The sequence below is a fragment of the Panicum virgatum genome, chromosome 9N (assembly GCF_016808335.1).
Source record: "Panicum virgatum strain AP13 chromosome 9N, P.virgatum_v5, whole genome shotgun sequence".
NCBI classification, from domain to species: Eukaryota; Viridiplantae; Streptophyta; class Magnoliopsida; order Poales; family Poaceae; genus Panicum; species Panicum virgatum.
In genome coordinates this window covers 55,345,361-55,367,512 of record NC_053153.1, presented here as the reverse complement: position 1 = coordinate 55,367,512, position 22,152 = coordinate 55,345,361, and the positions used below count along the sequence as shown (strand labels likewise).

The window sequence follows — 22,152 nt, the reverse complement described above, 5'->3', positions numbered from 1 at the left end:
GAAGCTAATGTTTATTTCAAGATTCTCTGGATAAAATCTAAATAGTTTCTACTTTGAAGGAAAAATAGACCTAATTATCCTCTCACAAACAATGTGTCACAGCAAAGCACAAGAGCATAATGCCTTTTTGATATGGTCATGGGCTTATCACATAAGAAAATGAAAGTGAAGGTATTTAGAAATATTATTATTGTAATGATTATGTGGGCCAAGAGGTTAAGCAAAGCGTTAATAAGACCAACCTTTGTGCTAGGAAGCACTATTGATTCTTGTGATAATCACCAATCTAACTCTGTTGAGCAGACCAATTATTTGACTTTGCTACATCAGCTAACACTGACAGTATATACTAAAAAATCTTTCAAATTTATCCTAATATTATGAAATCATGCAATCGTTTTTTCTTTGATAGGAAGGAGTGTGGATTGCTAGTAGGAAACATGCCTCGCCGGCGCATGATGCCAGGAGGTCATCAGCACGAATATTTATGACCCACTCTATTTAGAGCAACTCCAGCAGACCCTCTATCAAACTCCCTACCCCAAATTTAAAGGGTGAAATCAAGAAAAAACAACTTCAGCAAGTCCTCTACTTGAGTCCCTAAATTAGGGAGGCCTCCAAATCTCTCCCTCCACCCCCTAGGCCTGGGGGGTCTCCCCAAATTTAAAGGGTGAAATCAAGAAAAACAACTTCAGCAAGTCCTCTACTTGAGTCCCTAAATTATGGAGGCCTTCAAATCTCCCCCTCCACCCCCTAGGCCTGGGGGGTCTCTAGGGAGCCCTCTATTCATGGGCCCCACTCATCAGCTCCTCTAGACTTGGATGAGGGCTCAAATATGAGGGCTTCTGTTGGAATTGGATGTATTATTTGGAGAGTATGAAATGGAGACCAACTCTCAAAAACTATACGAGGGTTGTGATTTGGAGCTATTGCTGGAGATGCTATTATCTGACAAGAAGAAAAAGAGGTAGTCTTGCGAGCTCCTCCAAGCGCGTGGACGCCGCGTGTCTGAGTTGGCCGCTAGTTCTGGGAAGTCCACCTCATCAGCTGGCCGATGCCGCGGCACGTCTGCACGCTTCCGTGCTGCTGCTCCGGCGTTGGGTGCCCTCGCCGCCGCCCCACGCCCGCGTCGATGCCGCGCTCCGCGCCACGGGGCTCGATGGCGAGGCAGAGCTCTCCCAGGCCCAGCTTGGGGTTCTCGCCGCCGATCTGTTCAGGGAGGCCGTCTTGGCCGGCGCGGCGGAGGCGGCGCGCCCGTCATCACGGGTCGCGCCCAGGATCTTCAGGTGGGCGGGGGAGGGCGGGTACGTGAGGCTGGGTGAGAAGCCTCTATCGCTCGTGCGTGCCGTTGCCACGGCCGAGATCGTCAGGTGGGCAGGGCGGCAGGTATGTGAGGCCGGGTGAGAAAAAAAATTAAGTTTTTGGCACAAACATGCTCCAACTCGTGGTTTTATGGGTCTCCATCTTTTCCCACCTCCCTCCACGCTAACATGCGGGTCCGACGTGAGGGGTACGGCGGGTACAATATGGGTGTGAAAGATTTTTAATTATTTTTTATTTTTATAGTATACTAGCATAGATGCACGTGCGACACGCACGTGATTTAAGAAACATAATTAGATTTTAATTCAAATATATATTTAATTAAGTATTAATTAAATTAATATTCAAAATAAATTCTAAAAACATGTATCATGATAAGCTTCAATGATATCTTATAGCTTAGATCAACACAAATCTAATGCAACAGGAATGAACTACAATGGAGAATTGGGAACAAATTATATGCATTATTTCTCACTATAGAATCAAAATTTCCAAACATAGAAAAAGAAATTTTCTCACCTCCATTCTCATTCTTAGAAAAAAAAGAAAAAAAAGTTAAGATGAAGATCAAAATTAAGCTGTGGGCGGGTACATATAGTAGTGAATAAAAATTGATAACTTAAACTTTAGTGGTAATAAATAAAAAGTGAAGTATACTCACACTCATGTACTTGAAACAAAGAGATAGATAACACTTCCGTCCCTTTCCGTGTTGGCACATCAACAGAGTCTAGTTGCCTTTCCCCTCTCAGTCATGCCAATATTTATGCACGGCGGGAGGTTGTGGCCTTGTGGGTCGTGGCTTTGGAAGTTTGGATGCCCCTCTTCCCGTCGTGTGCATCCCCTCGTCATGGAGCTCCACGGACCTGCTTGCCTGCGCCCTGCGCAGTCGAGCTTCCTGCTTGCCTGCGGCCCCTGCACTGGTGCCTCGTGCAGCCGTTGCCTGCTTAGAATCGGCGACGGCACTGCACCGGAGAGGATCGGAGTGGCGCTGACGGCCGCTGTCACGGCGATCAGTTCAATCAACGCCGCCTGCGCCGAGGGACTTGCGTAGAGGGAGACGAGCACTAAGAAGACGTGGCACGCGCGGACGGGGATAACGGACTCGAACTCGAGGAGACGCGCGTGCAGGCCTGCAGCTACTCGCTGTTTCGTTCACTTGGACTTGGACTTGGACTCGGACTCTTCTTGTATACAAGTTGTATATGCGGTGATTTCAATGGTGGGGGTGGGTACAACCGCGATGGGTGAGAAAAAAATTAAGTTTTGGACAGAAACATCCTCGAACTTTCGATTTCTATAGATCTCCACCCCTTCCCACCTCCCTCGGCCCTGACAGACGGGTCCGGCGTGAGGGGTACGGCGAACACAATCTAGATGAGAAATATTTTCAATTATTTTCGATCTTTATAGTATATATAGATATAGATAATTGTCACAGCAAAAATTTATAAGATGATGAAAGTACTAGGACTGTCTATCTGGGGTAAGATGCACATCTTTTCAACTGCTGCCACAACATTGCATCCCTTCGCTCAGTGTTCGCTAACTTCGGTGTTGATACAAATTCCAATTAGCTTATCTTGGATCCCTGCAACAACTTTGCTCAGCCGCGCGGATTCTTCTTCAAATATTTAGGTAGCAGATCAGGCATAAGAAATTTACCCAATTTATAAACAATCACGTGGAAACGCACCAAGTTAAGGAGGGGGAACACACTGAATTCTCAAGAAGCCTAGTTGCCTTGTACACCTGCTTTGGCTGGCGCAAAAGTAAACTTTACGGTAGTACGGTACTACTTGAGATTGCATTGCGTGTCGAGTGCAGCCAGTTTAGTCGCCATTGGCTTGGTGCATCAATCAAATTTATAAAGAAGGATCGCAAATGGATCAGTTAGAGCATCTCCAAGAGTCTTTTTAAATTTCACTCTCTAAATCATCATTTGGAGAGTCATGTACATAAAAATCGCTCTCTATACATGTTCACTCTCCAACAGCTTTTCAATATCTTGTTTACACTCTAGAGAGCTATTTTCGCTATCTATCTTTGGCTAGCGAGAAATCCAGAATAGATGATGGTTATATTTGGATAGCCACTTAGAGAAGCTCTTGGAAGCTATTTTTCATCAAAATCTCTATTTCTAACAATTAGGATAAATATAGAGAGTCTTTTGGAGTTGCTCTTACAAGTGCCATCAGCCGAAAGCTAAAACGTTTGAGAACCTATAGTACATGCAATCTTTTATAGTCTCTCTGCTTGAAGTAGACCTGAAATTTTAATTTGACCTTCCCAACCACATAAAAAGTTGTGTAATTTCGCAGCACCTGAAACTGAAACTTGAATCCCATTCGAATCTCCAATGATAAATAATCTCCATCCACTGATCTTCCCAAATTGTTGAATCAAAAGGACTGCACGAGCTCTGCCGATTTTATAGTAGACCTGTCGCCTGCTACATTGTTTGTCGTATTTATCTCAAAAATCCGTGGTGCATTCCATCTTTGTGCAGATGCCAGACGTTGGATTGGTTTCTTTAGCAAAAACAAAAATGCAAGGAATTCCTGAACACTGCAATTGGCTTGGGGACCTTATTGGATCCTGGCATACCGAAAATTCAGAGATGTCTGGGTGCTCAGGGCTAAGCGTGACTGCGAGAAGATACTGACGGCAAGATCAAGAAAATCCATTCAAAAGCATAGCCTAGCATGAAAGGATGTGATTCAAACAATAATGCAATCTGCATCACTACATTGATACACCATCAACGATCTAAGTCACGCAAACAGCATGTATGTGATGTATCCTCCGTCTTTTGGGCAACGGCGACAGCACCTCCATTGTGTTTGGCAGCTCCAGCGCGTCGATCTTGGCGAACCAGGGGTGCTCAAGAGCGGCAGCTGCCATGAGCCTCTTGTCGGGGTTGCACGTGAGGAGGCCGCTGAGGACCTCGAATCCTTCCTTGGACAGCTTCGTCTCGGGGAACAGCTCATGCAGATGGTTCTCCCGCTGCATGTCGGCCAGTTGCGGCGGCGTCACCGCGGTGGCGAACGCCGTGGACAAGAACCACGGCCATGTGCTGTTGTCGGGCGCGCCGAGCACTTGAAAGATCGCGTTGAGCTGCGCCCCTTGGTCGTGGGAGCCCTGGAATAGAGGCCTCCCATTGTTGATCAGCTCCGCCATGACGCAGCCGAGGGACCAGATGTCGACTTGCGTGTCGTAGTCGGGTTTCTCCAGCAGCATCTTAGGCGCCACGTACCACAGCCTGCCAGCCGGCTGGTGCGGCGGCCGCTCATCGGTGGACATGGCGAGCCCAAAGCCGCAGATCTTGACGACGCTGTAACCCTCACTGACGAGGACGTTCTGGGGCTTGACGTCGCGGTGGGCGATGCAGCTGGCGTGCATCTTCCTGGCGGCCGTGAGCAGCTGCCACATGGCAGTGCGGATCGTGGCCTCGGGTAGCGGCGGGCTCTCGCGGGGGAGCTGGCGGAGGATGTCGTGGAGGCTGGGGCCCATGAAGTCCATGATGAGGCGGAGGTCCAAGGTGCCCGGGATGCGGTCGACGCCGTGGAAGCCGACGACGAGCAAGGATGATTGCGCGAGGCAGGGGAGAGGCGGTCGAGCCCGACGGATGGCTATGGGAGTGACGAAGCAAACCGAGCATTTATTATGGGAGTGAGTCTGACAGCCAGTTGAATTGAAACCGATATCAACACAAAATCCTCTGCTGGAGCAACTACCGGATGCGATCCGAGGAAGTGGTTTGCTTGCTCGTAACGCATCTCTTGGTGCGCATGGCATGGTCTGCCAAACCTGGTATAGTTGGTCATTCGCACGGCACGATCCGGCACGATTGACCCGTTTATTTATTCGTGTCGGGCCGGACCGGCCCACGTGGTGAGACACAGAAATGAGCATGGCACAAAGGCCTATTTGGTGTGCCGGGTCGACCCGGCCGACCCGCTTAGCCCACGTAAGCACGCCGCACGCCGCACGCGGGTGCTGCCTCACTGATCTCGTCGTGCCACCACCGTTGGGGGCAAGTCCTGGTCACGCTGCCGCGCCGCGCCGGCTGCATTGCAACTGGGAGAGGGAGAAGGGGCGGGCGTCGGCCGCATTGTCGCTAGGAGAGGGAGGAGGGGCGGGCGTCAACTGCGCCGCTGCGCCATGCCAGCCGTGCCTCTGCTTGGAGAGGGAGATGGCGCTGGCGACGGCGAGTGGGAAGAGAGGTGGAGGCCGCACCACCACGAGGGAGGGAACGAAGTGGCCTTGCGTCGCGCTGCCAGGAGGAGGGGCGGGCGCCAACGCAGGTGTCGGGCACCGTCGCACGAAAGGGAGGAGTGGCGGGCTGGCTGCTGCGTGTGGGATAGGGTGGTGTAGAAAGCTAGGGTTTGGAGGGATTATAAGTATACATTTATGGGCTAGTGTGGATATTTTTTATTTGGGCCTGTTGTTAATCGGGCCAAAATCGTGACAGCCTACTAATCATGCCACGCCGGGCCGGGCCACGTGCCAAGATTTCGGCTCAGACACGGCACGAGGTCCGTGCCAGGCCAAAAAGTTGGGTCGTAGGGTGGCCCACGGGTCTCGGGCCGGATGACCAACTATAAAACTAGGACTTTTTTTTCCTTTTTTACAAACCCCCGCTGCTGGCTCCAATACGTCAGTTCCTTTTCCTAGTCCAGGCGCATTTCAAGAAAAAATGCTAATAAACTATATTCATTTTTCATAAATTTGTTGCACGAAATTTTGCCCAGCAATACGAAGTACACCGATTAGGTTGGCTGAGCATAGGAAGTGATTACCATTTGACCGGAATCCAAACACCATCAGGCTATTTCACCCCTCAGGCAACCAGAGAAAGAAGATGACCAGGAACTGGAAGTGCTGTTGTGCTGGCTGTAACACTTGTCCTGCAATGTTATGTGTAAACTTTCAGAGTTTCGGCGTTATGCTGACTGTCCATGATGAAAAATCTCTATACTGGCATTTTTCGATCCAAACTGCTGCTGAATTCAAAGTTCACCCTTTTGGGGCTTAGTTTCCTCCCAAAGAACAATGTATGTGATCTCTTCAACCACTTCTGAACTCTGGAGAGCTTGTTGAGATGTCTCTGTTTACAGCTTCTGCAGCTAGCTAGCAGGTGATTTCCTATCTTTCAAAGAATTCAAGTGCTGATTCGTTTGCCATCAGATTATGCTGCCTGTCGCAAAAGGGCATGATTTGCAGTCTCATACACCACACACCAGGGTCGGAACCAAATTAAAGCATTCCTAAATTCAGGAATCCATTTTTACTAAACAGTCCAAATAAAGAGTACTCCCTCCGTCCCTAAATAACTGTCGCTTTCGCTTCCCGAGAAATAACTTTAATTAATTTTATATAAAAAAATATTAATATTTACGATACATAATTGATATCATTAGATAGATCTTTTAATCTAGTTTTTTAATAAATTTATTTGAAAATATAAATATTGCACATATTTTCTACAAATCGAGTCAAACTTGTGACACGCACACAAAAAACGACCATTAAAAAGGGACAGAGGGAGTATAGCTCAAGCATTGTGACAAGTGTGTATCACTAGGGCCATGTTTAGTTTCCAAAATTTTTCCTACATTATCCATCACATCGAATCTTCGAACACATGCATGGAGCATTAAATGCAGTTAAAAATAACTAATTACATAGTTTAACTGTAAACGATGAGACCAATATTTTAAGCCTAATTAGTCCATGATTAGATATTAATTGCAAAATAAAAACAAAAGTACTACAATACTAAAACCTAAAAAATTTCGCGAACTAAACAGGGCCTAGGTTGATATATATAAATCATGTAGCACTGCTACACAGCCAAAATAATACCAGTATTCCTGCAAATCACAGCAAGACAATCGATTTATCATCAGATCCTTTGTGCTATGGCCACGGCTACACTGTGCCACTAATCTGGGTTCTATTCCCAAGTCCCAACCCATGAAATTATAAACATTCTATCCTGACCTACACTAGCAAGAGCAATGATGCTGCGTATAGATATTGTTCCTTGGTTTTGGAGTTTAGACATCACCCACATCTGCTGAAAGGGTCAACTCCTCCTGAGATGTCATTAGGGATCCACTCTGGCATTACAAATCTAAGAGAAGAAGAATGACATATATGGCGTGAAATGTGTTTTATAGTTGAGACGTCAATACTTGAAAACTTTTAGTAACATTGCTTCCAAGTTGGGGGTCAGGAGGCGAGAGATGTCTCGGCGTGAGCCATTGATAATGTATAGCTAGTTTGGTCGAGACGCCTAAACTGATTCCTCCGACATACATTTTACGAGTTGCCTCCTCCTTAAATTGAAGCACGTCTAAAATCCAACGTAAAATGCCACACTTTTCAATGCACATCCGTAAAAGATTGAACTTATTACCACTGTCGCTTTTCCCTTGCAGTCAGTTTCCTTTCTGTGCCCACCTGGGACTGTTAGCATTGATCGAGTTGATTAATCAATCATATATATATATATATATATATATATATATATATATATCTCAATAAGAAATCAATTGCATTAACAATTTGTTGCCATAACTTGAAAAAAAACAAACGACAGGCAGAGACGGATCTAGGGCTCTAGCCCCCTACCCCCTCTACCCACCCCCAACTTTGAACTCTGCTTCCGCAGCTGCTGACAAAGGACGTGTTCCATGGTGGAAATAGCTAGGAAGACAAGTAATCTTAAACTGCTGGACTGCCCTGGTTTCTTCCACGCTCTTCTTTCTTTCGTCTGCATGTTTATGGTTATATAAACTGATGTAATATAGATCACATATAGTTAAAAATACAGAACAAATATTTTTTTCTTGCAACAACTAACTTTAGTATCTTTGGCCTCCTCTGGATACCTATCCAGAGATGCCTCCTCTGGATACCTATCCAGAGATGATGGCTGCCAATATGACTACAATAACCACCACTGCGACCACTATAACCCATTTGTGCTTCTTATGATGATCTTTGATCTTTTCTGCATGAACTGAGGTAAAATAATGTAATAAGAGGAAGTTTGTTACGTTAAAGAATTCCAAGTTCATCACTTGGCTCACTTGATTGAAGGTCTAATAGAGGTGATCCATTGAAGAAAACATATGTTTCCCAATGGTATTCACACCAGATGTTAGACATCCTTGTTCCTATGGTTGCTAGCCTCACTGAAAGTTTGTCGACTAGCTAAAAGCTCAAACAGTTGTGGTAATCAGTGGATGACAAAGAATGTACACACTGTGCAAGTGCATAAACTGTAAGGCCATCTGTCTTGATTTCCTTCCTTCAAAATGCATTGGCTGGGCTTTCCTTTGATATCTAATAACCTTGCTTCTACTCGCCCCTAGGACTGAATAGTACTCCAGAAACGCTATGTCATTTGCAGAAGTATTCATTGAAAACATCACAAACTCCTTATCTGAGAACGTAGAGAGCGTGGCACAGGGCGTGCCGGGGATGGGGGGGTAGGGTTGAAAACGAAAACGAAAATTTTCGATTACCGGGAACCGTTTTCGAGATTTTACCGACATTCTGGTGTAAATGAAAATGAAAACGACTACCGAAAATACGAAAACAAAAATGATATTTTTATCCGAAACTGAAAGCGAAAATGATTTCAGCCTCTACCGACAGTATTCAAAAATTATCGTATTTATCCGGTAATTTACCACAGGTATTATCGTATTTGAATCTCAGCCTAACACATGCCTGAGGTTTAGCTGTAGGCATAGGCAGCCAGCGCCCCTGCACTAGCACTATTCTTAATGGCATGCTAGTCTATGTTTAAGTCTCTATTTGAATTCGGTTAATGATCATGTATGACTATGTCATGTATGCTTTGTGCAACTTTGTGCCATACTATCGTGCATACTATTATGTGTCAGTTATCACGGTTTGGTTCGATATTTGGATTAATATCTTAATCGAATATTCACTACTTGCATATGAAATGTGTCAAGTCATATAGTTAATGTTATGCTCTATTGTTTGATATGTTTATCATTTTTTAAATACTGGTTTGATGGGTTTCGACCGTTATCGATGTGTTCTCGACAGTATGTTTTCGTTTTCGAAATTACCGGAATACCGGCGTCGTTTTCGTTTCAAAAAATATCGTACCGCTTTCGTTTTCGATGAAAAAATGTGAAAGCAAAAATAGTGGAGTCTTTCACCGATTGTTTTCGACCGTTTTCATCCCTAGGCAGGGGGGCGGGGGTAAGCCCCCACCATGCTGTCTATAAACTTTAACAACTTATAAACAAGAGGAAGAAGAAAAGGTGAGGAAGAATAAAAAAAAAGAAAAGAGGGAGATGAAAAGGGAAAATAAACTTTCTAAATTGAAGTTTTGAATCCACCTCGTATAAAAGGGAATGTCGCTGGGGGACGAGATTTTGTAAAATATTATTTCTCTCATCTTGAGAGGGGGTCTTTACAACTTGACCATTTATTCACAATCAATTTTTATCTCTTACTCCATCTGTTCAAATTATAGATTGTTTTAGTATTTCTAGATACGTATTATTTGCTATATATCTAATCATAATATATATCTATATGCTTAACTAAAAATATATCAATAAAAATATTAAAATGTTCTGTAGTTAAAAATAGAGGGAGTATTATGCTGGGGCGGTGCTTAAAAATTTTACGAGGCCTTCGAGGATACGCACAAACGAGCTAGTCGCAGCGGGGCAGGGCACGCACACGTGGCTGCACGTATCATCTCAATACCTCACACGCGCCCGCGTGTCCGCCCACCTGTCGCGCATGGCGCGCCGCGTGCGTTCGCGGAGCCGCCCGGCCGCTCTAGAGAGCTCGCGCGCGCCTCGTCCGAGCCCCTTATATAGGTGCCCGGCCAGTGTGGAGCCCCGTTTCACCAGCGCTACTTGCTCTGCTCGGCGTGCTCGCACCCTGAACTTGAACACCCGGCCACCGGTCAGGCAGCGGAGGGAGGCATGGGGTGCGACGACAAGTGCGGGTGCGCGGTGCCGTGCCCCGGCGGCAAGGACTGCCGGTGCGCGTCGGCGAGCGGCGGGCAGCGGGAGCAGCACGCGACGTGCACCTGCGGGGAGCACTGCGAGTGCAGCCCCTGCACGTGCGGGCGTGCCACTCTGCCGTCCGGCCGGGAGAACAGGAGGGCCAACTGCTCCTGCGGGCCCGCCTGCAACTGCCCCTCCTGCAGCGCCACGGCCTGACCGATCCATGCGCGGCCCGAAGCTGTGAAGCTCTCGTCTGGTAGAGTCGCCCCGTCTAGACACACTCCAGCTGGAGCTGGAAGCTCGCATGTTATAGTCGCATCTCTTAGTGTTAAAAGGGTAATAAAGGGCTTGTGCAAGTTCAGGCTCAGAACTCGGCATCAGGCGACGCGGCGTGGTGTATGTCCTACTCAGCAGCGGCGGATGCACAGGGGGGCTGGGGCTCCAGCCCCCTAAAACAAATAATTATACTCAAAATATTATAGTAAAAATATTAATATACTATTAAAAATCAATCTCAATCCCTAACTCCATTGATTCAGCCCCTCTTGACCCCAATCCTACCTCTGCCATTGGTCCTACTACCTCCGCCACTGGTCCTACTATTGTAAGAGAGGACTGAAGGCAGCATGTAAATTATATAGCATATAAGTTTGTAAACACGTGTGAGAATATGGAATAAATAAAAAAAACTGCACCTGAAGTCCTGAACATGATCTTGGCGCATCAACGCCTATGGCACCATGCGTCCGTGCCCCTTGGGACTTGCCGACTGGGGAGCTCCGCCACAATGATCATCTTTAATCTCTCGCGTTCCCGTTGTGGACTTGTGGTGGAGGCCGCGGATCGCATACGGCTTCGACCATGAGAACAGGGGATAGCTGTGGCATGGTTCACATCGCGTAATCTGGTCAAGCTCACTCAGGTGCAGGATCTGTCCGCAGTGAGCCACTAAAGATACTCGGCTCTGCTTTGTCGTCGCGCAGGTACGCCACGAAGGCTTTCGAATTGATAACCATTTGTCCCTCGTAGACCAACAGGGCAACAGGACGATGTAACCCACCAACGTGACTGCACTCACGTAGCCCCCTACCAACGTTACTGCACTCACGTAGCCCTACAAATGGATTTGGATTGAAGTAAGTTTAATAGATTAGGTTTTGATATGAATTGTGTAGAAATAAGTTTAATGAGTTTTGATATAAATGGATTTGGATTGAAATGAGTTTATATGGATTAGGTTTTGATATGAATTGGGTAGAAATAAGTTTAATGAGTTTTGATATGCAGTGTATCTGGTGGGTTGAAATGTGTTGAGTTGAAATATGTTGTATTAGTTAAATGGACTGGTGGGTTGATTCTGGTTTGCACCAGATATATTCCCTTAGGTAAATAGTCTAGTGTTGTACTAGGTAAATGGACTAGGTGGAGCGGGTTTATGTAAATGTGGATTAGTGGGGACTAAAATGGATACTTTTATGCAAAATAGTATGACTATATATATTAATATCGGTTCCGTATTAAAAGCCGGACTTTAAAAATAAAATCTCGCATGACCAAATTTATTGGAGATGACTCAGTATGACAAGCAGCTACTCTTTGCAAAGAACTGTGGCTAGAATTACAAGTGGCCCACGTCAGGAGCCGGATTCTGGAAATAAAATTTTGCGGTCACACTATAAAATTTATTGAAATTTACTAAAATTTGTTGGAGATGACTCAGTATGATCAGCAGTTATTCTGTGCAAAGCAGTGTGGCTAGAATTATACGTGGGCTCCACATCAAGAGCCAGACCCTGTAAATAAAATCTCGTGTTCACACTATACGTAAAGAGCCGGACCTTGGAAATAAAACCTCACGTTCACACTATAAAATTTTATGAAAATTAATTGAAATTTTTGGAGATGACTCAGTATGACTGGTAGCTACTCTGTGCAAGACAATGGCAAGAGCTACACTATAAATTCTTTTTAGAAACATATTTTTATTGGGTTGTAACTATAGTTTGACTAATAGTTTATTACATTATTATGAGCTGAAATGTTTGGATTGGGTTGGTGCATGATTGTGGTGGTTTGGAATGGAGTGGATAATATTCATTTTTCTCATAAGAATGAATTGGTGTAGGTATAATTTGGTTTTCAATCATGAGCTACCCCCCCCCCCCCCCCCCCCCCCCGCAAGATCATTGATTCATTCATTGCACAAGACAGTAAAGAGGCTGCGACTTCGTGGAACCCATATCCTGGAGTGGCTTCCAAGGTCAGCAACTTCTGTGACAGATCGTTATTACTGTACTAGACCTCCTTTACTGAAACCTCATGTTAGCAATAACCATGTGGTTCAAGTCTTTGCCGGATAAGTTGAGTCAAATCAAATTCTTGCCTTGGCATGTACTTCCTCCCTATTTGAAAAGAAAATTGTTTTGGAAAAGATTTGGATCAAATATTAGAAATATAAATTATAAATAACTTTTAAGTTATTAAGTTTCAAAATACAAAAACTATATGAATAGATTTGACTTGAAAAATACTTCCATAAAAGTATAAATAAAAATATATCACTTTACGATAAATATTTTTATTAAAATAAAAATGTAAAGTTAAGCTTTGGAGATCGTGTCGCTATCCAAAAACAACTTTCTTTTCGAGTACGGAGGGAGTAAGCCATTGTGGCTGTGTAGTACTATATATCTAGTGCTATAAATAGAGAGGAGAGGGCCAAGCTCCCTCAAGAGTTCAAGTAGCACCAAAGGAGAGTGGTCTGATTTAGGGATGAAAACGGATAGGAACTGTCGGTGTCCTGACCCGGCGGTCCGGCACCAACTAGTGATAATGCTGCGTGGTCCCTCATCCTATATGGTTGATGCAAAAGGTAACACAGTAACGCACGAGTTTATCCTGATTCCGGCCGCGGGGCCGTACGTCCAGCAAAGGAGTGTGCGAGTGCACAGTACTATCTTGCACCGGGGTGCTTGTAGTAGGGGGTACAAGCGAGGCGAGAGAGGGAGGGAATCTCCCAGGTCTCTGCTAAGAGATTGAGGCAAGTGCCAATATCGTGCTCCGGAGAGCGGGTGTGTGTTCTAAGGGATGAGTTGAGCGTCTGAGCGTGTGAGATCATCCGTACGGATGAGAGGCCCGCCTCCTCCTTTTATAGACACAAGGAGGGGCGGAGTACATGTACGGGGAGATCTAGAGTCGTCGTCTCCTCCCCAAATCGAGGGTGCGCAGTGGATGACTACTGTAGAAAGTACACTGTGGTGCAGTGGAGGGCACGGCGCCGGGCGTGGCAGTTGTCCTGGGCGACGTCCTTGGTCTTGCGGAGATCGCGCCGGCGTCCTGATTGCTTCTGTGGGCGTCGTGGCGGTCGCTATGGAGGGTACCGTCCTCCAGGCGTGGGGTGGTGGAGCGCCGAGGGTCCTGCAGGCGGGGGTCTTGCTCCAGTCAAGGCTCGGACCGCATTCGAGGGTTGTGCCCATGCCGATCGAGGGTTCCGTAGCAGAGGAAGTACGCGGAGTAGGCAGCACAGTGGCGGGAGCAGCGCCGGGCACGTCTGCATAGGACGCCGCAGGTTCCCACAGTGTCGACATAGTGCTGGGGATGGCGGAGCAGTGACCGGAGTTGGCGGATGGGACTCCGGTCACAGCTACTGTGCAGCATGGTGGCCTGATGCCGCTGGACTTTGCATTCCGCGGTGGAGTGGTTGGCATTTAATGCTTCTATCCGTCGGGTGGGTGAGCAGATGGGTTACTAGTTCTGTCTGTCGAGGGATGGCCCTGAGCGAGGCGGAGTTGGTCCGCTCTCCCGAGGGTAGGTCCGCTACCCTCGAGCAAGGCGGAGAGGTGATGCGCTGTCGAGGGTTTGGCGGGGGACCCTCGAGCGAGGCGGAGATCGCTCCGCGGGTTCGAGGGGGGGAGGGGCCTCGGATGGGCCGTACTGCGGAGCTAGGCCGTTGGCCGAGTGCGAATTGGGCCTCTTCGGGATCTAGAGAGGATTTCTTCCTCTCTAGGATCGCCGTCGAGTAGTCCTTCTTTCCCTTCGGATCGGAGGAAGACTATTTTCCTCAGTTCATCATAACTATAGAGTATGACGTGGTGGTAGGTACTTTGGGCCTGATTGCCCAATCACGTTTTGCATTTTTGGGGGCGGTTTAGTCCCTAATTAGGGTGCCCCTAATTATGGTACCCGACAGTAGCCCCCGAGCCTTTGTAGGGATGAGCTTCAGCCCTGCAGAGGCTTGATCTCTCAAAGTCGTGACTCGGATGCCGACCATGGGGGTTTAGGTTTTTCTCCATGGGGGCATGTCGGCGCACCCATGGGCGTAGCTAGAGGAGATTAGTTCAAGATCGGAGTTCGCCGACAGACAGACGGCGGCAAGGCGCACGGCATGCCTCGAGCACCATGACGTCGCCGCTGGGGGTGTCGTCACCGCACTGACGGGAGGGTTTAGGCTGGTTTGCGGAGCAAGATAGAAACGAGGAGAAGGATCGGACGCTTGCGGCCTTATTTGGAGCCGGAGGCTACGGGTGGAAACGGGTCCAACTCCGAACCCAACACTAGCCGGAATGAGGAGAAGGGTCGGGTGCTAGAAGGGTCAGCGCACCTGCGGGTGTAACCCCCGAGGCCTTGAAGGAGTGCTAGCACTCGTCCAAGGGCTACAAACGCCACCTTGCATGCTTGGTCAGGTGGGGCGATCGGCCAACTTCCCTTTCAGTGAATTAAAGAGAGATAAGGGGGATTGATTCGCTTCACCTTGCCATTTGCTCTCGCCTCCCCTGCCTTCTCCGCTTCCCCTGCATCCAGAGCCCAGAGCCGAGAAGCGAGAGGAAGAAGAAGAAGAGAAGCGAGCACACCATTCCTCCCGTTCGAGCCTTCCCCCTTTGTTGAAGAGATGGCACAGTTCGCAGATCCGGCGCCATGGGCAGGTCCACCGTCCGCGCGGCGGACTTGGAGGCACTGGTCGCCGATGGGCTCTTGCCGCCGAACACCGACCAATCACCGCTGATGTGGATCGTCCCAAGGCCGGAGGAGAGGGAGCCGAAGCCCCCGAGCGGCTACGTTGTGAGCCTCGCGTGGCTCCACGAGCGGGGATTCAGCGTCCCCGCTGGTAAGTTCGTCCGTGCACTTTGCCACCACTACGGGGTGGAGCTGCACAACTTCGCTCCCAACTCCATCTCGCAGGTGGCGGTCTTCGTCGCCGTATGCGAGGGATACTTGGGGGCGTGGAGGCGCACTGGGATTTTTGGGTGCACCTGTTCCACGGGGAACTCTACACCGAGCACGTCCCAGGACAGCCAAGGAGAGTCGCTCGCGCCGGTGGCCTCATGCTCCAAGTGCGTGAGAACAGGGGGAACCTGTACATCCCCTGTAAGATGACTACGAACAACGCCAGGTGGAGCCGAGGGTGGTTCTACCTGCGCAACGACAATGAGCGGCTCCCAGCGTTCACCGACAAGGTCCTCCGGGAGAAGCCAGACGCATGGAGATGGGGGGTGTCACCCCCCGAGCGCTAGGCCAGGCTCAAAGTGTTCATCGAGGTGCTATAGTATTTTGCGAAGAAGGGGCTGACGGCGGCCGCCGTCATCGCGAATTTTCACCGGCAGAGGGTGATTCCCCTCATGGAGAGGAGGCTGGCGATCTTCGAGCTGACTCCCGAGGCCGCGACTGAGGGTTCGAGGATATCGAGCAGGTTACTCCCCCTCGACGCCGCTGCCCAGAGGGCGAAGAGCGCGGTGGCGCACTTCCCCTCCGACTCTGAGGATCTCTGGAAGATCAAGATGCGCCCCGAGGAGGGGTACATCAGTCTGGTGAGTTCGGCGTTCGATTGTTGTTGATCTCGCGTTGTTTCTTCTCCTTCTTCTTGTTTTTGATCTGGGTCGTGCTTGTAGGGACTAAGCCGCAAAGGCTATGTCTTGAAGCTCCCACTCCCCGAGGTCTGTGAAGCGAACTGCCTGCGCGCGCAGGCGGACAAGAGGAGGAAGGACGAGGCGAAGGCGACCGCTGCCAGGAAGAGGGAGAAAAGGGAGACCCACGATAAGGAGTGCGCTAGATGGAAGAGGGAGGGTCTCTCCCCGCCGACCACGCCCGAGTCCACCGAAGAGGAAGACTCTTCGTCCGGCGGGGTGGATTTCTCGGAGTCTGACGACTTCGAGGTGGTGACGGCCATAAGCCCTCCGCCGGTCCACCAATGGGCCGGCGTCGAGGCCTCGGCGTCAGTGCCGGGCGAGAGAAGGCTCGCGCCGGCGAGGCTGGAGAGGGCGCCCTCGGCAAGGGCGAATCGAAGGTCTCCCGCGCCGGCAGCGGGTAGGGGATTACCCGCGCCAACAGGCAGGATAGCACCCGCGCCTACGGCGGCTACGGGTGGGCGGACGTCTTCGTCCGTGACATCGGAGGGTGGCAGGACATCCGCAGCAAGCGCGGAGACCCTCGGGCTAACAGCCCCGAGGGCACAAGCTGATCGAGGGGCGATGCCCCCTGGGCCAGTCGTCAGGAAGCGACAGCATGCCGCGAGGCCAGAGGAGCAGCACGAGCAAGCACAGGCTGAGCTCCCTGTCGAGGTAAACAATCTTGATTCCGTTTTTCGTGTTTGTTTGTTCAACTCTCCGGCCCCTGCTGACTTGTCATTCTCCCCTGTCGGTCCAGCCGCAAGGCCACTACCCGGGAGACAGTCCGTCTTGCGCCGTCCAAGGCCCTCAAGACCGGGGTGAGTGCAACACCGCATTCGGCGCCGCAGCCCCCGACCGGACTGTCCCAGACACTGGAGACGGCCACCGCGGTGCTCCGGGAGGCGATGGCTCGAGGGGCCCAGTCGGCCCAGCAGGCCCGTGCGCAGGAGGGCGGGAGCGACGCCGGCCAGAGCAGCGCAGCAGCGACCACTCGGGCGGGGGCCGAGGGGAGGCCGGCTGAGGCAGCCAGGAGGGTGCTGCCCGGCCGGATGCTGAAGCTTAGCCCGGCAGAGGCGGCAACGACGGCGCCGCCCCGCCGGGCGCCGGGGATGACGCTGGCCGAGGCGGCATTGTTGATGCCGCCCGGCCAAGAGCTGGGGGAGAGATTGGCGGGGAAGCGCCGGAGCATCCTGCCGGCCAAGCAGAGGGTGAGGTCCTCGTCCCTAAGCCCGCGTGGGCCGGGGACGAGGGTGCCTCGGCCGCGGCAATGGCGCAGACGGGGGCCCCTCGCCCCAGAGTCCACGGGGGCCGGTGGCGAGAGGGCCGCCGCAGCGGCAACAGCGCAGATGGCGCTGGAGAACGTAGTGCTGGTGGTGGCAACGCCGTCGGACGAGGAGTTCGGGGACTCGGCGGATGAAAGGATCTTAAGATGCCTAGAGGGGGGGTGAATAGGCAATCTACAATTTAAAACACTTAACAAAAAATGTGAGACACAGACTAGCCCGGATACTCCGGGTATAGGCCCGGATACTCCGGGTTTTGTGATCCGGAGTATCCGGAGATATATCCGGAGTCTCCGGGTATGAATGACCTAAAAGAAAACTGCAAGAATCTGTGTATGAAAAGTAGATCGAGTTAAAGTAAGAGTACCAGGGGTTCCTTAAGGTTGATATCCAACAAACAAAACTTACTAGAAACTTGTGAGTGAGTAGATCGAGCTCAAACCCTAGAAATGAAGTCTCACAAGCAAATAGCAATGAAATCAAGTAAACTAACATGAAGGAGACAAGGATTTGTTTCCCGAAGTTCACACCCGAAGGTGCTACGTCTCCGTTGAGGAAGGATTCGAGAGACGGTGCTCAAGAACCTCTATGCTCCTCTTCCAAGGGCGAGATCACCTCTCAAGCCCAATGTTACTTACTATGGATTCCTCGGCGATGAATGAAGCTTACAAACTTCTTGTGCAGCTCACAATCTTGATTGAGCAATCACAAGCGCGCCTAGCCGTCTAGGAGCACAAGGCTCCAAGAGTAAGAAACTTGAATCCGCGGGCTTGACCAAAACCAAGTGCTCAAGAGATGGAAATGAGGCTCACTAGCACTAATCCTTGCTCTTGCTTGCTTCTCACTCAAATCCCTCAAGGGAATCACTCAAGAATGGAGAAGGGAGAGTGAGAGAGCTCTTTTTGGCTTAGATTTGAGTTCAGCTCGTCAAAGTGGCAAGAGTGGAGGCTGAAAGGGTATGGAGGGGGTATATATAGTCTTCAGCCCAAAAATAGCCGTTGGGCAAAAGGGTGCCCGGAGACTCCGGGCAACCCTGACTTTTCAGCCCGGAAACAGCACCCGGACACTCCTGGCAATGGGGTCCGGAGTATCCGGCCCTATACCCGGAGTATCCGGGTAAGGCAGGGAAAAACTTCGGTTTATAGCTCCTTTGAGGTGTTTTGTGGCTCACAAGTATTTGTATAGGTTCTCTTGAGCACAAGATCTAAATCGAAATCCTTGAACCAAGTCCCTCTTGATAGTACGGCGTTCCTATACTCAAATTTAAAATTCAAAATCTAATTTCTTGAGTAAACTTGAACTCCGCATTTTTATTTCCTTTTTGAGGGTCGTATATCGTCACTTGATTCACCTATACATGTTCACCACCTGCACACATGCTCAATTACACGATTAAATGCACATGTGTTTTGTCATTAACCACCAAAACCCACTTAGGGGCCTAGATCACTTTCAATCTCCCCCTTTTTGGTGATTGATGATAACCCAAATGTAACTCATTTGATAATCATAAAGCGATAAACATCTAGCATATAAGAGCTCCCCCTAAATGTATGCCATGAACTTTGAATTTCAATTTTGACTTGACATGTCAACAATTGGCATATTTATCGAGAGAAACACAAAAGCTCTTATAAGTTTTACAGTGGGGTGAACAGGTGAGTGCCAAGAACATGTTATCCACTCAATAAAATGTGTATCTGTCAGCTGGACCCGGAGACTCCGGGTATAAGTCCGGAGACTCCGGTCAAGATATCCGGAGAATCCGGCCTATAGCCCGGAGTATCCGGCCTTTCTGAACCAGAACACAGAAAAACAGAAAACAGATAATCCACAGCTCAAATATGTCACACACTAGCAGAAATTCCTTAGAAATAACTCAAGTTTGATAGCTAAGCACAGAGTAGCACACATTACAAAGGTTCTCACACCACATAGTCCTTACAAACGATCAAGAGAGTTTAAAACGGAATGGAAACGACATGAGTTCGATACAAAGGCGACACATGCCCAAATGAGTACATAAATGGCATTTTCACTCCCCCTTTGTCATCAAGTGCCAAAAAAGGGAATGAAAAGAAGCATGAAGTTCATCTACTCATTATCTTCGTCTTGAGCGGCATCCTCGGAGGTATCCTCATCTTCATCGGAGTCGGTGTGCTCACGATAGCCTATGGGCTCATCTTCTTCGGTCTCCTCTTCCTCATCAAAGATCTCTTGGCCACTTGGAGGAGCACGGCGGGAGGAAGAAGAAGCACGGCGACGAGGAGAACGGGGCTGACGACGAGCACGTGGAAGTGGAGCATGAGTAGCGGCAATAGAAGCCTCATCGGCGGCATCCCACTCAGAAAATGGATCATCAAAGTCCGGGAGCTCGCGGTGAGGATCCAAAGGAAGTCCCAAATGACCCCGAATCTCATTGATGGATCTTGAGTTCTCATGCACATCATTTGCAATATTCCTACACATCCCAAATAAGCTGCGGAGGGCCCTCTTCACAAAGGAGTCATGGTGACGGTGACGAGACGATGAAGAGGCACCCACAGAAGATGGAGCAGGATCATGTCTTGGGTTCCTTGTTGCACCGGCATGAGCTGGAGGAGGTGGTGGTGCATCACCTGAGCGGGCACGCAAGTGAAGAGGCTCATGCTTAACTGTCTTTGGAAATGTGACCTTGGTCACCCTCTCTATCATATACATGATGTATGGTGCAGCAGGAAGGGACTTCTTGGCCTCAATCATAGTCCTTCTTAACTCATTCCAAATGAAATCCATAATGCAAAAAGGTCTACCACTTGGCAAAGTCCGGGCTAGAATCCTTTGCATCAATGGTTGCTCTATAGAATTGATTAATTGCATCCTTTGCATCAATGGTTGCTCTATAGAATTGATTAATTGCATAGTAAACCGGCAAGAGATGGTTTGCCTTTCCTTCTTGAGCACAAATAGGATTGTAGAACAAGGTGGGTACTTGATATGTCTTGAGTTGTTTCTCAACATGAATGTGATCTCTCTTCTCATCCTCAGTGCCAAGTCCAAGTAACCTAGAGAAGGTCATGTAATCCACTCCATATTTTGCTCCTTCGGTGGTCCAATAAAATGCAATCTCATTTTCATCATAATATAAAGAAGAATGAAATTGAGCAAGGATCTCCTCATTCCAATCATAGCGAAAACCCATAATATCATAGAGACTCATCTCTTTGCACTTTTCCATAGCCTCATTAAAGAATAGGATCCTTCATATTCTCATAATATTTCCAATCCACGTACTTGCAATGAACAATGGAAGTACGAGACTTACGCATCACAACTGAAGAATAGAAGTCTTCATGAAGCTTGCACCAAAAGCGCCGCTCAAGACCTTCACTCTTGTCATATCTGTAAACTTCCTCTTTGCGTGCCTCCCTAAGTGCCACATCTTGCTTGTAATAGTTTCTTTCCATCTCTACTATGAAACCAGGCACTATCCCAGGTCGATGATGCCTTGGAATGTTAGGATAAGTGCGCTGCCCGGGAGAGTACTCAACTACCAAGCGAGGAGGGGTCTTAGGACATATGTCATGAGCAATACCCTTGCTTGTCGGAGTCGGACGGGATGGAGGAGCCGCGGCTCGGCTTTGTAAAATGTAAGGAGCTTTCCTTGGCTCCTTTCTTGAACTGCTGCCAGCGGGTTCCTTGCCCGCACGATGACGTGGACGCAGCTCCCTTGGAGGATTTCGAGGAGCATCTTCTCTTTGAGTGCGAGGATCATGACGGCGCTTTTGTCTTCTTTGTTCCGCATCCTCCAAGGACTCACCAGCGCGTGGCCTCACCATGCCTAAGGATAGATAACAAAGATCAAGACCAAGCTGGATAGAATTGGGAAGAAAAAGATGTGCTGATGGTGTCCAAGTCCAGAGACTCCGGCTATAGCACCGGAGACTCCGGCCCAGAGGGTCCGGAGTATCCGGGTATATATCCGGAGTTTCCGGATTCAGGCAACTGAAACCCTAGGTTTAAAAAATCTAAGGATTTGACCATGGGATTTGAATGAAACTTGAGCCAAAGGTTCCTACACATGCTAGGAAGAGATGCCCTAAAGATTTTTCAAAGAAACCTACGACATTGGGAGATCGGGCGATCCGAAGTTCAAAAGTACCTTTGAGACCATTGAGAGGGCGGGAACTTCAAATCCAATGACTCCCCGGAGTTTCCGGAGGGGAGGAGAGCCTTCCTTCAAAGATTGACGAGTTCGTGATGGCCGGAAGGTAGAAATTGCCCCTAGGGCGTGAGTGGGAGAGTAGACAGAAGAGGGGACGGCGGCTGCGGTAAAAAGAATGAAAGGAACCGTTTTCCCAGACCCTCCCCGCGGTATATATATAGGAACGTTTTACTATCCGGAGTATCCGGCCTCAGGGCCGGAGTATCCGGACAGTCCGGAGTATCCGGGCCCTGGGCCGGAGACTCCGGCTCCCCCTGAGACTGAGCACAAAAAGTTCAAAAGAACTTGATCTAGATAGATTTGGTATAGATAGATTTTGAAGATCTAATGGTGTGAGAGAAATTACTCAACTTGAGATCAGCCAACAATCAATCAAGGAGAACAATGATCTCAAGAGAGTAAAGTAAAGAATTAAGCCTTTTATAAAGCAAAAGTCACCC

General features: G+C 48.9%; 3 protein-coding genes across 3 annotated transcripts; 2 read left to right on the top strand and 1 right to left on the bottom strand.

The window, feature by feature from the left end:
* The first annotated feature begins 138 nt into the window (after positions 1-138).
* On the top strand, positions 139-1,404 carry LOC120689135. Its single transcript, XM_039971466.1, has 2 exons — positions 139-171; positions 1,048-1,404. The coding sequence occupies exons 1-2, from the start codon at positions 139-141 to the stop codon at positions 1,402-1,404; spliced, it is 390 nt and encodes a 129-aa protein (XP_039827400.1).
* A 2,640-nt stretch (positions 1,405-4,044) lies between these two features.
* On the bottom strand, positions 4,045-5,124 carry LOC120689134 (putative cyclin-dependent kinase F-2). Its single transcript, XM_039971465.1, has one exon. It carries the CDS (start codon positions 5,122-5,124, stop codon positions 4,096-4,098), a length of 1,029 nt encoding a protein of 342 aa, XP_039827399.1. The 3' UTR covers positions 4,045-4,095.
* Positions 5,125-10,259: 5,135 nt separating this feature from the next.
* Positions 10,260-10,706, top strand: LOC120692673 (EC protein homolog). Its single transcript, XM_039976045.1, has one exon. It carries the CDS (start codon positions 10,320-10,322, stop codon positions 10,557-10,559), a length of 240 nt encoding a protein of 79 aa, XP_039831979.1. The 5' UTR covers positions 10,260-10,319; the 3' UTR covers positions 10,560-10,706.
* The last annotated feature ends 11,446 nt before the right edge of the window (positions 10,707-22,152 follow it).

Coding starts and splice junctions, on each gene's coding strand:
- LOC120689134 (XM_039971465.1), bottom strand. CDS start 5,124: ATGCCATGCGCACCAAGAGATGCGTTACGAGCAAGCAAACCACTTCCT.
- LOC120692673 (XM_039976045.1), top strand. CDS start 10,320: ATGGGGTGCGACGACAAGTGCGGGTGCGCGGTGCCGTGCCCCGGCGGC.
- LOC120689135 (XM_039971466.1), top strand. CDS start 139: ATGGGCTTATCACATAAGAAAATGAAAGTGAAG. Junction 172..1,047: donor ATAAGAAAATGAAAGTGAAG/GTATTTAGAAAT, acceptor CCACCTCATCAG/CTGGCCGATGCCGCGGCACG.